At 33.7% G+C, this 12,834-nt stretch overlaps 1 protein-coding gene across 1 annotated transcript in view; it reads right to left on the reverse strand.

Annotated features, from left to right (window-relative positions):
• Nucleotides 1-12,834, reverse strand: part of RAB5A (RAB5A, member RAS oncogene family) — a 29,168-nt gene that overhangs the window by 3,920 nt on the left and 12,414 nt on the right. The window contains exons 3-5 of the mRNA XM_041734263.1: nt 3,270-3,421; nt 2,847-2,969; nt 1,168-1,261 (exon numbers count right to left, since the gene is read on the reverse strand). Coding sequence (XP_041590197.1) covers nt 1,168-1,261; nt 2,847-2,969; nt 3,270-3,421 — 369 coding nt within the window. The remainder of the gene's footprint in view (nt 1-1,167; nt 1,262-2,846; nt 2,970-3,269; nt 3,422-12,834) is intronic.

Raw genomic sequence — 12,834 nt, forward strand, 5'->3', positions numbered from 1 at the left:
ATGACTTCAATAAAAGGACTATTTCTTATTTGGGGATAAGTTTGTGGGCACCCTAGTTAATAATCATTGCCATATAATAAACATATTTTGGAATGAGAAGAGTGCTTGGTGCATAAATAGTGCAGACACAGTAAAATGCAAAAGCCACCCAAGTAGCCAATTCTCACAGAATCCTCACCTTAAGATTACTGGAAGGAGGTTAGGATCAATAGAAATACTTTTATTTTTGTTACAGAAAATAGGAAGCTTCCTTATTAGTGTTCCAATTTCATCACTTATAATCAACAAACGTGGAATCACAATCTTAACACATAAAATTACCTTAGGGAAAAGGTAAGAGCACTGCATAGGTTAAATGATCAGAGGTAATATGAAGCATGTTATTTTATTTTCCATCTTTCTGTGCCTCAATAATTTGAAATTTTGTTACAATATTTGCATATTTGTCAATAATCAGTGATTTAAAACTAATGTGAGAAACAAAAATAGTGTTTATTCATGGCAAAATAGAGATGAAAATAGTTACTGATCAGTGAGAAAGTAATCTCTTTATGTCTTTATGTTATACTGATAAATATTGCTCTGAGCTTATCTTCCTTTCACGTAAAAAAGATAATTTAATACAAAAACTTATTTATCCAAATTTCTCATTGAAATATTTAGAAAATCCATCTGCTTGAACTATTAGCTCAAAAAAAGTCCAGGCTTTCAATTTACCTAGAAGAAACTTAAACTGAAAAGTATTACAACTTAATAGATAATAAACAGTCTTTCAAATTTAACATTACTAACAAAGTAATTCTTGGTGGAAAGGATCTAGAATAGTAGTAGAATCATTAAAAAAAATGACTACTTTTAAAAATACTTCTTAAAACTATTTACCAAAAAAGTAAGAATTTTTTTTTTAAAGATTTTATTTATTTATTCATGAAAGACACAGAGAGAGAGGCAGAGATACAGGAGAAGCAGGCTCCCCATGCGGGGAGCATGTGGGTCTTGATCCCAGGTCCCCAGGATCACAGCCTGGGCCAAAGGTGGCACCAAGCTGCTGGGCCACCGGGGTTGCCCAGAGTAAGAATTTTTAAAAAGAAGACAGTCAAACCAAATATGCTACAGTGTAAGTATTATTGCCTATATATACTGCTTAAAAAAAAAAAAAAAACTTACCTATTGCCATGAATATTTCATTTACATTCATCGATGTTTTAGCTGATGTCTCCATGAATAATAAACTGTTGTCATCTGCATAGGACTGTGCTTCCTGTTTATAAAACAAAAAAAATGATATATATATCCTTTGCGCATACTATAGCTGACTTATTTTTGTTATAGAATAAGAGGCTTCCTTATTACTACTCCAACTTGATTACCTAGAATTAGCAAATATATAATAATTAAGGTAAAAGAGGTAAGAGATCTATTGTAGGATACCTTTTCAGTTCTTTTGCCTTAACTTCCTGCAGTATCCCCATTCTGATTCACCTAGGCTCACACTAAATTTGATTTCAAATAGTAAGTTCCAGAGGGTGGAAAACTGTCTATTCTAAACATAAAATTCTCTTTGATCTCTACAGCAAATTTTATTTATGCTTATTACTTTCAATGAAGTCAAAGGGAATCCAAATATCTAATGGCTATATTTTAATTCTTAGTATGTCATAAATCATTCCTTTAAAAATTATATTACTAGTCTACATTTTTGTCATGATTTACAGTTTGCATGTATTATTGCCTTTGATCCTCACAGTTGTGTGAAGAGCAACCAATCATCTTTCCCATTTAGTGAAAAATATGAGGTTCCTTTGAACTCTTATGTGAGAAGGCCACTTTTGACTATAACTTATAACTTAATCTTACTTCCCACTCTATGCTGGGGAGATAACCATCTTAGAGAATAGATATTATACCCCACATGATAGTAACTAGAATTAAATAAAATCACAGGTGCAACTTGCTCAACTTACTACCTAAAGGTGCAGGAAATATTAGTTCCCTTTCTCAGTCTACATATTCCATCATAGCCATCATCAAAGAGAATTACCCTATCACTCATTATATATATATGTGTGTGTGTATATATATACATAAATATATATATATATATAAATATATATATATATATATATGCCACAACAAACCTTTCTGAGAGGTTGAAGAGGAAGAGAAAAGGGAAAGTTTAAACTAGAGACATTTGTTTTTAAGTAATTGTACTTTATTTTGTAGCAGGGAACATTCTTGGTTAGCTATATTAAATAACATATAGAGTGGGTTTTTTGAGCCTTTATTTTTGAAGGCCTATTTAAGAACCACATATGTGTAAGCTGTATATGTATATGTGGTTATGTCTATATGTGCTGATATAAATACTGGCAGATAAATAAAAAGGGATACTAAAATATGTATGGGGTGGAGGGATTAGGGTAGGAGGCAATCACCTTTTGCTTTATATATTTCTGCACTATTTGTCAACAACTACTTCTTTTATAATTATTTAGGTCAACAAATTTTTTTTTTTTTAAGAGAGGTGGGTAGGAGGGAGGGAGGGAAAGAGTATCGAGCAGTCTCTGCGTCTGAGATCATGACCTGAGCCAAAACCAAGAGTCAGATACTTAACTGACTGAGCTGCCCAGGCACCCCACTCAACAAAATCTTTAAATCAATTTATATACACAATTATGTAAAGACATTTAAAAATTCAGATTTATCATAAGAAACATATTACATATAGTAGGTCCATATTTGCATAAAAATTTGTTTTCTATTCTTTACATGGTTTTAAAATTGTAACTAATTCAAGTGTAGATACAGTAGAAAAATTTACCATACATATGTGCCTTCAAACATACCTGGAAATCGACAGCTCTTTTATTTGCAAGATCAGCCTTGTTTCCTGATAAAGCTATTACAATGTTAGGACTGGCTTGCCTCTGAAGTTCTTTAACCCAGTTTTTGGCTCTGGCAAAGGACTCCTTGGGAAACAAAGAAACAGCTATTTGGCACAGGCTCAAAAAATGGTTAGGAAGTGTCTTTGTAAGACAAGGCTTTAAAGACTCTTCAATGTGACTCTTGGAAAGAAAATCTTAGGACTATTGTATTATTTGAGACACTTTAATCCTTTTTTTAATCAGCTCTTCTAAACTCATAAAAACTTTGGCAGAAATGTCATACTTGGCTACCCAAAAAAAGGGTCTTAAAAAATCTTTAATCAAAAATGAGTATCAAAAATGTATATTCAAACTAGTTACAATGTAGAATACATTTCTACTTACCTCATTTGTGATATCATATACAACTATGGCTGCTTGTGCTCCTCTGTAGTACATTGGTGCTAAGCTATGGTATCGTTCTTGACCAGCTGTATCCCATATTTCAAACTTTACTGTTGTATCATCAAGACACACAGTTTGGGTTAGAAAAGCAGCTGAAAGAAGAAAATATCTGTAATAAGCTGATCAGTTCTCCCCTAATATTTTTATAATACAGAAAACACCAGGAAACATGACATGACATATTCCATATACACAGTTAATAGTGGCTTGTGATACTTCAAAGATCTGTGCTTTAGAGCTTGATACACATATATGCTTATGTAAGACCTTCAGATTAAAATCACAGATTCAAAGATTTTTCTACACTCTTAATAAGTTTATTGTAATAGTAAGTTTAATACACATTTCTTAAATTGCTTTACACATTGTAAATTTGAAATTTTAAAAATTTAAAACAATTTAAGAAAAATATATATTGATATTCTTGAAAAACTGCACGGAGGTAGGTGGAAGAGAAAGGACTGGCATACCTGTAACTACCATCTACACTGTCAACACAATGCCCCCTCCTCCATTCTCCTGATATTTTTTGGCATAATCTGGGGATTTATTAGTTCCAGACCTATATCACTAAATTTTTTTGTTATGATATTTTCCCTTCAAAACATAGCACTTTAAGTTTTAGAACTGCTATGATCTCAACCTGGACTTAATTTATTAACTATACACTCAATATTAACTCCTAGCTGTTTCAATCCTTAAATTTTGCATGTGCTTTTTTTTTATCAGTTCTTTTCTCAGATTTTTAACAAGAAAGTATACTTTTTAAAAGTAATCTCTATGCCAAACATGGGGCGCTTGAACTCACAAGCCCAAGAGCAAGTCACAAGCTCTACCAACTGAGCCAGCCAGGCACCCCAAGAAAGCATTTTATAGTGATATTATTGTTTTTAAAGCTAAGAAGTTGCTGTCCAATCTTACAGAATGCCCATTATGATCCTCTTAGTTTTAGGAATAAACATCAAGAAAAACACTGAGATAGATATTCACAAAAAATAAAAAGCCATCAATTTACCAAAAAGGTTATAATCAAGTGATTTGAACTTTAAAAAAGTGTTGCCCGCTGCACTAAAATAAAGATACTTGGGAACAAGACCTACATATAGCTGTTCTTAGTAGCATGCTGACACATTAGTTCTTTTCCTTCATTAGCTTCAGTAGTTAAGGCCCTGTTGCTCTATCATTCATGTTAGTATGCCCCTACCTTTTATTTTCAGCTCTAGGTGTGATACTGAACTCTTTCTCCTAAACTGGTGTGAAATTAAAGTCATAAAATTGTCTAGAACTCTGTCCTATCATTCAAGAGAGTTATGATCCACTTCTGTAAATTGCAGTTTATCTAGTAATGTCAATTTTTTAATAAGTGATTAACTAGTTAATGTCAAATGAGCTGAATAAGCTAAGTCTAATTAGATATACATTTATTTTTACATTAAATATAACATTTATTTTTCACAGTATTTTTATTAGGTCAACTGGTTGCTGGCTTCATATTAGCAACCATAACCTCAGTTTTGCAAACATCATAATTGGAAATTTATTTTAAGCAAATTCTAATTAATAGTTTTGTGAATTCTCAGAAGTGGCTAGTCATAATTAAAATATATTCTAATTCATCAACCCTTTTTAACATATAAAATTAGCAAAAATATCCATTTTCTTAAATCCTGTATATATGGTAAAGGATTCCAAAAAAGTACTATATCTCTTTTTCAGTCATGAAAGGTTCTCCTGCAGAATCAAAAAAATATTTCAAAACATTGAAATTGTTATTTTTCCATAAAAATAAAACTGTATTTTTCCATAAAATGAAAAGGAGATAAAAATGGATCACAAAATATAAGCCATTTCTCAAGTACAGTTTGATGCAACTTAAAAAAGAAAAATCTGGATTACAATTTGCATTCAGACTTTGTTTTCTCTTTTCTATGATCACAAAATATACCGGTAGGAAAAACATTCATTTGTACTTACATAAATCAACCCTAGGCTCAGAAATATATCTATCAGTTATGCTGCCTTAAAGGAAATATAATCTGATTCTTGAACACAAAAGATATCACAAAATGCTACTACTCTTTTCTATAAATGTATGTACAAAAATGACAAAATACAGGCAAAGAAATTTCAACAAGTACATTAAAAGAACAGCCATGACCAAGTAGATTTATAAACACAAAGCTATCACTGACCAACAGGCTAAAAAAGAAAAATCATATATTTAAATAAATTACAAAAGGGCAGCTGAGGCAATATCCATTCCTAATACACATGTAGGATTCTTCCTTAAAGTTTATCAAGTGTCCATTCTATCTGTAAGCCTGAAATTAGCATTTTGTTTAATAGTAAAGCTCTTAATCAGTCTCTCTAAATCTAGAAACCAAACAAAAATATCCACTATCACCATTATTTCAAATATCCTTATAATAAAATAGGTTTTTAAGAAAAGAGATTATTTGTAACAGGCAAGACTGAAAAAATAATTCAAAGGCTAAGAAAGTCCAGACAAAAATGAATTCTTTAAACTGGCTAAAACATGTTAAAGTCAACAGCCTTACGACACACTGCCAATAACCAGGTTTTCAATGCTATGCTGGGAGGAGAAAGGATCCCAATCATATTAACAAAGAACAAGAACAATCAATTCACTCAACTCCTCTTAGAAACCATCCATCATCACCCATTTTATAGCTCCCACTTCTCTGCAATGAACATTTTCACACTTTTTATAATCACTGATTTATATCTTTTTCCTTTAGACTGGAAGTTTTCTTGAGAAATTACTGTTAGCTATTCTTTTCCATACCCAACATCTAATAAAAATCTCCGGTCATGTAAATATTCGAAACATTTGCTACATGAAGTTCGTGAAAGATATGTGGCACTATTTTGGGGATTCTTAAATAACATCTGAATAGACAAACAGTTCCCAAATGGGGAAAAAAATGGACATTTCAAAAGGCCTCTACTCAAGTCATTATATAACACAATCTCAAACAAAGTATCATCAAGATCATTTTAACTTGGTAATACCATACTGTTGTTCATGTAGTATGATACACAGAGCATAATGTTGGAGGAGGAGAAATGGACCAGTATTTCGAGGCCTGGGAAAACAATTAAAAGTGTCGTAGGGCCACAAGGACAGAAATACAGTTTGTTATGGAAGAATTCAGTATTATTATAAACATTATATACTGCAAGACCATCATGATTCCTTAAAGTTCTCAAGTTTTCAAATACTTCCCCCATAAAACTCAGTGAAGTACGGCTGACATCTTCAAATCCTTAATGCTTCTAAAATTACATTGTTAGTCATTTATAAGGTTATAAAATAAATTCTGACACTCAAAATATAAACTACTACATAATACTGTAGCAACATTAACCACCACAAACTTACCTGAATCTGCACAACCACTTTAATTTATCCAAAACGTCTATTTTCTGGCTAAGAACCATCACTTTCTTAGACCTCTTCATTTTTTCTTCATCACCAGCACTAGCAGTTGGTTTTCTTTTCGGGCCCATATTTCACAAAGAAACAGCTTTTATCACTTCGAGAGTTACTGTGTACGCGACGACAAGTAGAGAAAAACAAAGCTGCGTTGAGATGCGGGTGCTGGCCTGTCTAAAAGGCTCCCTCTTTGAGCTACATGATCAGTTCCTATTGGTAAGCCTGGCAGCAAGCAACATTTCAATCTCAGCAAAACTACAAATTAGTGAATCACAGACCTTGCAGTCCAGCTGAGAATAGCTGAAACTATAAATGTTAAATCTGCAAATACCAAAGGCCTACAATGGGTAAGACCTTCATAAATAGTAAGCAAGGAAGAGCCACTGCAATATACTGGGCAAGGGAAAAAAATATCCAAATCAACAGCATTAACCAAAAGTTAACAACTCAGAAAAAAAAAGTTTAACAAATAAAATGATTCTACGTGAATTAAACAGAAGGGACTAAAAGCAAAAAACCAAGGAACCAATACCATCCCAACCCTCAACTTCTTATCAAATTTGATGAAAAAGAATTACCTTATTAGAATTAACCAAAAATTCTATAAGATTATCAATTTGAGGGCAGCCCAGGTGGCTCAGCGGTTTAGCACCGCCTTCAGCCCAGGGCCTGATCCTAGAGACCCAGGATTGAGTCCCACATCAGGCTCCCATGGAGCCTGCTTCTCCCTCTGCCTCTCTCTGTGTGTCTCTCATGAATAAATAAATTTTTAAAAAACTTTAAAAAAAAAAAGATTATCAATTTGATTACATAAAAATTTGAGATTTCATTTGCAAACATGTATCATACACCCAAAACACAGGGGTGAAGACATTTTAAAAAAATTTCTAGAGTATTAAGAGATTAAGTTTTAGAGAAAAATTCCAAAAGCATTAAGAATAAATGTGTCAAGAAAATTCACAAGAGGAATAAACATTAAAAAAATAAGTCAACATCACTAGTAATAAACAAAATCATTCTTCCAGCAAAAGTTGAAAAGAAAAAAGGCTCTTTTACCAAACTTAGCAAAAAGAAAAAACTTAAACGGTAGGGCACAAGCTCACACATTGCTGGTGACACTAAGTAAATGTTTTGAAAATAACTTTGCCAACATGTAGCAAAGCCATGAAAATGCTCATACTTAATTAGTCTAGTATCTCATGGAATCTCCAAAAGATGGTATGAGGAGCAGGAGAGTAGGGACAACAAACCTCGATGCTCGAAGAATTTTCGTATTTAACAGTTAGAAACAACCTAAAATGTATAAATAAAAAAGTACTGGTGGCTTGGCAGGTATTAAGTAGCAATTAAATCAACGGTTATAAAATGACCTGTTCAAATGCCAAAAAAAAATATATATATATATATATTTTTTTTTCTTCCTGGTAGATATGGTAACATCTATGTAAAAACATGACCAGAAAAGCACAGAAGAAACTAAAAAACAATAGTGTCTTCATAGTAGGATCATGACTGCCTGAAAGTTCTCCCTGGAAACAGTGACTTTGAGTAGTAGTGGATTTGTGGCCTTTTAAAAGGCTCTTAATGAAAGGTAAGAATATAATTGCTAGACAAGAGAAGGGCCTTGCAAGGTTCAGGTTCTCAGAAGTAGATCAAAAATCCAAATGAGACTGTTTGGAAGTGATTTAAGGAGAAGCAAAGGTTTTTAGAGACAAGGAATTTAATAACTGAGTTCAATGGGTCCGGATCAAGCTTCAAGATGAATATCCAATCAGGGAGGAGGATGGCTGGGATTGACCACGTAGCCGCAAGAACCAGGTACCAAAATTATCAGGGTAGAAAATGGCTTGCTAGGAAATGAGTTATCAACAACAGTAATCTAATATAGTGAGTTTTCTCACATAAGCACTGATTTCTGATAAAATTTTACACAGAAGAAAATATGGATAGTCTGGAGCTGACAGGCAAAATAAAAAACTGAGCCCATTTTTCCCCCATTAACATCATCTGTGCATAGTGAAGAATACTCAGTTGATTATGGCAGCAAAAACCATGTATTCATGAAAGAATTACATTTCAATTAATGTAGGAAGAAGGGTGATAAAAAAGATTAGGCAGAGAGGAAACAGTGACAAAGCACAAAAAGGAAATAATCCAAAAGCAAATCCATCTTATGAGATGATCTATAAATACTAATTGCATAGGATTCATTCTAAAAAAAAAAAAAAAATCAATGAGCAACTGTTAAAGAGATTGATATCCAGAATAAAGATATCCTAGAACTCAGCAACACGAAAAACTCAAACCACCTAATTAAAAAAATGGGCAAAGAAATTTAATAGACATTTGTCCAAAGAAGATATACAAGTGAGTGAGAAGATGCTTAACACCACTAATATCTGGATCCACTACTCAGTGGAAAATAGAAAATACCACAGTGAGATGCCACTTCACACTCATTAGGAGAGCTAGTAACAAAAACAACAGAAATCAAGAGTTGGCTTTCAAAGATATGGAAAAACTGGAAACCTTGTGCACTGATGGGACTATAAAATGGTATACTGCTATGGACAATGGCAAAAATATTAAACAGAATCACCAGATGACCCAGCAATTCCACTTCTGAGTATACATCCAAAAGATTTGTGAAAACAAGGACTTGAACAGACATTGCATTATCAACGTTCAGAGCAGTGTTACCCACAATAGCCAGGAGGTGGAAAAAAACCTAAGAATCGAAAATGAAGGATCAATGAAAGATAAAGCAAAATGTGGTGTTAGACGTGATGGAACATTACTCTGCCTTAGAAAGGAAATTGTGACACCTTAGAATATGATGAATCAATCTTGCTGACAGGCTAAGTGAAATAAGCCAGTCACAAAAATACAAAAATATTGTACAATTTCCCTTATATGAAATTTCTAGAACAGTGAAATTCATAGAAAGAAAGCAGAATAGTATTTGCTATGGGCAGGGTGGGGAGAATGGTTAAGTTATTGTTTAATAAGCAGAGTTTCAGTTGGGGAAAGATGAGTGCTGATGGCTGCACAACGTTAATGTACTTACTGCCACAGAACTGTACACTTAACAAAATGTTTAAACTGTAAATTTTATATTTTGCTATTTTACAACAGAAATAACTTAGCAACATCTAAAGTTCATTTGCTGTTGCCAAATGAACTGTAATCCTGGAAACTATTACATCCAACTATCCTAATGGAATCCACTAACCAGGACATAAGGAGCTAGTCACATGTCACCTGCTGAACAGAATACTAGTATTTCTGATACTAAACTAATGCACATTCTTTTAAAATTACTCTTAAGAGTTTCATTTTAGTTAGTATCAAGTTTGTGCCTCAAACCTGAACACCCGAGGATGAACCGGTAAGAACCAGTATCTGAAACTTCAAGGCTAAGAACCTGTGCTTGCCCCACCAAGGGTCCTAACCTTTTAAAGTCTTTACTTAATAGACTAGGTTTATATAGCAAGGATGCATCGAATAAAAAACTGGAAGCAGAATGAACACATTACAAAGAGGAAAGGTGAAGAGATGGCAGAAAGGGGAGAGGTTGTTAGAAGTTATTAAATTGTATCAGACAAATGCTCTCCAAGGAATAGCAATAGAGAACAAAATTAATGAAATTAAGTTAGTTTTAAGAGATAAGTATCTATGAAGGACACTTAATCTGTGGACAACAGGTACTTTATTAAATAGTTTAAATAGTACTTTATTAAATTTCCAATATATGCAAGGAAAAGAGGACTTCCGGTTTCTGATACTGCAGGTATGGAACTTAGAAGTTGCCACTCCACTCTAATATGTAAAAAGATGAACAAACTGAAAAGCCGACAACTCTTGTATCTGTAAGAAAAGTGTCGTAGGGCAATCTGCTGCTCCCAAAATTGGACAGAAAGGTGGATACAGTAAGGACACATCTCAGAGCAGAAGGCTGGGGAAACCAGCTCAGGTAGAAAAACTGGAGTTGTAACTGACAAATTGCTGGAAATTAGGTGTGGCCAAGTCAGTTAAAAACTCCAGAGGTGGGACACCTGGGTGGCTCAGTTGTTGAGCGTCTGTCTGCCTTTGGCTCAAGCCCTGATCCTGGTCCTGGGATTGAGTCCCACGTCAGGCTCCCTCTGGGGAGCCTGCTTCTCCCTCGGCCTATATGTCTCTTCCTCTCTCTCTCTGTATCTCATGAATAAATAAAACCTTAAGAAAAAAAAAAAAACAAAAACTCCAGAGGCAGCAAAAATAAACAATTCAGGCTACATCAAACTAGAAAGCTTTTGTACTGCAAGGGAAATCATCAACAAAATGCAAAGGCAACCTACTGAATGGAAGAAAATATTTGCAAATGATATATCCAATGAGGGGTTAATATCCAAAATACATGAAGAACTCATACAACTCATCACCCAAAAAAACGATCTGATTAAAAAATGGACAGAGGAACTAAAGGTTTTTCCAAAAAAGACATTCAGATGGCTAACAGACATATGAAAGGATGCTTGACATCACTAATCATCAGGGAAATGCAATTCAAAATCACAATGTACTGTCATCTCACACTAGTCAGAATGGCTAATTAAAAAACAAGAAACAAGAAGTGTTGGTGAGGAAGTGGGGCAATGGCAACTCTAGTGCACTGTTGGTGGGAATGTAAACTAGAACAAACACTACAGAAAGCATTAAAAAAAACATTTTAAAATATCAAAAACGGTAACACACAATCCATTAATCCTGCCTGTGGGTATTTACCTAAAGAAAATGAAAATGCTTATTCAAGAAAGAGAAAGCTTCTTTCCCACTTCTCTTTAGTGACACCCCTTCTCCATCGACTTCAAGAACCTAGTATTTAATGCTTCCAGAGAGAACTTTCCAGCATTACTTGCCTTGAAAATGACTCTTTAATGTTTAGCAATGAACCTATCCACTAAGTCAACTTAAGTACTAATATCTGAGAATTTTACAACATAGGAATGAAAAAGGACAAGTTAAAGAAGGGAGAAGAGACAAGGAGGACTTTAATGCCCAGAGTAAGTTACAGGAAACCTGCAATCCTAAACACAATTATTTAAGCCAAACAACACATGAAGAAATTGGAAGTATCTCCAAGGGAGGAAAAAAGTGATGAGAAGACTGGAATCCTTTTGATCCCATCATCATTTGATAAAATTACTTTTGGTTCACTAACCACATCTAGAAATTGATCTTACAGAATTAAGTCCAGGGTGGAAAAAAGTTCCAAAAAAATACCCACTATTAATATAATTACCTAAAACAGCAAACAAAAATGCAAACATTAAATATCCAACAGTAAGAGTACAATTAAAGAATGTGAGATTACCAGTTACTGAAATAAATATGAACACAACACAGAGATATTGAGAAATTATCATTAATAAATGAAACAGAATAGCATGCCTATTACAAATGAATTCACAGAAGAGTAGCATGAAGTTACAGTTAACAGAAAAAGGAAACACAATGGGCTCTAAAAAATAAGATTCTTGATCTCATTCATAATATGGGAAAAATGGGGGGATCCCTGGGTAGCTCAACAGTTTAGCGCCTGCCTTCGGCCCAGGGTGTGATCCTGGAATCCCGGGATTGAGTCCCATTTCGGGCTCCCTGCATGGAGCCTGCTTCTCCCTCTGCCTGTGTCTCTGTCTCTCTCTCATGAATAAATAAAATATTTTTTAAAAAATGGGAAAAATGTACAGTAAAAAAATGCAAAAAAAAAAAAAAAAAAAGAAGGCAAAATGGCAAAATCTCCAAGTACCTTGAGATAGTAAAGTAACAAGTATTCTGTGCACTGTTGTTGAAGGGCTGTCTGGAAAATTTTATCAGAATTACAAATATATGTAAACTCTGACAAAGGCAATCAACTTCTAGAAATTTACACTATAGAAATACTTGGAATACGTGAGAAATGACTGAATTATTTACTGCACTACTGTTAACAGCCAAAAATATAAAACAATGTGCAAATTCAAAACTAGAGAACCAATTTAAATATACATCAATATGATCCATGCAATG

The sequence above is a fragment of the Vulpes lagopus genome, chromosome 19, assembly GCF_018345385.1.
Source record: "Vulpes lagopus strain Blue_001 chromosome 19, ASM1834538v1, whole genome shotgun sequence".
NCBI lineage: Eukaryota > Metazoa > Chordata > Mammalia > Carnivora > Canidae > Vulpes > Vulpes lagopus.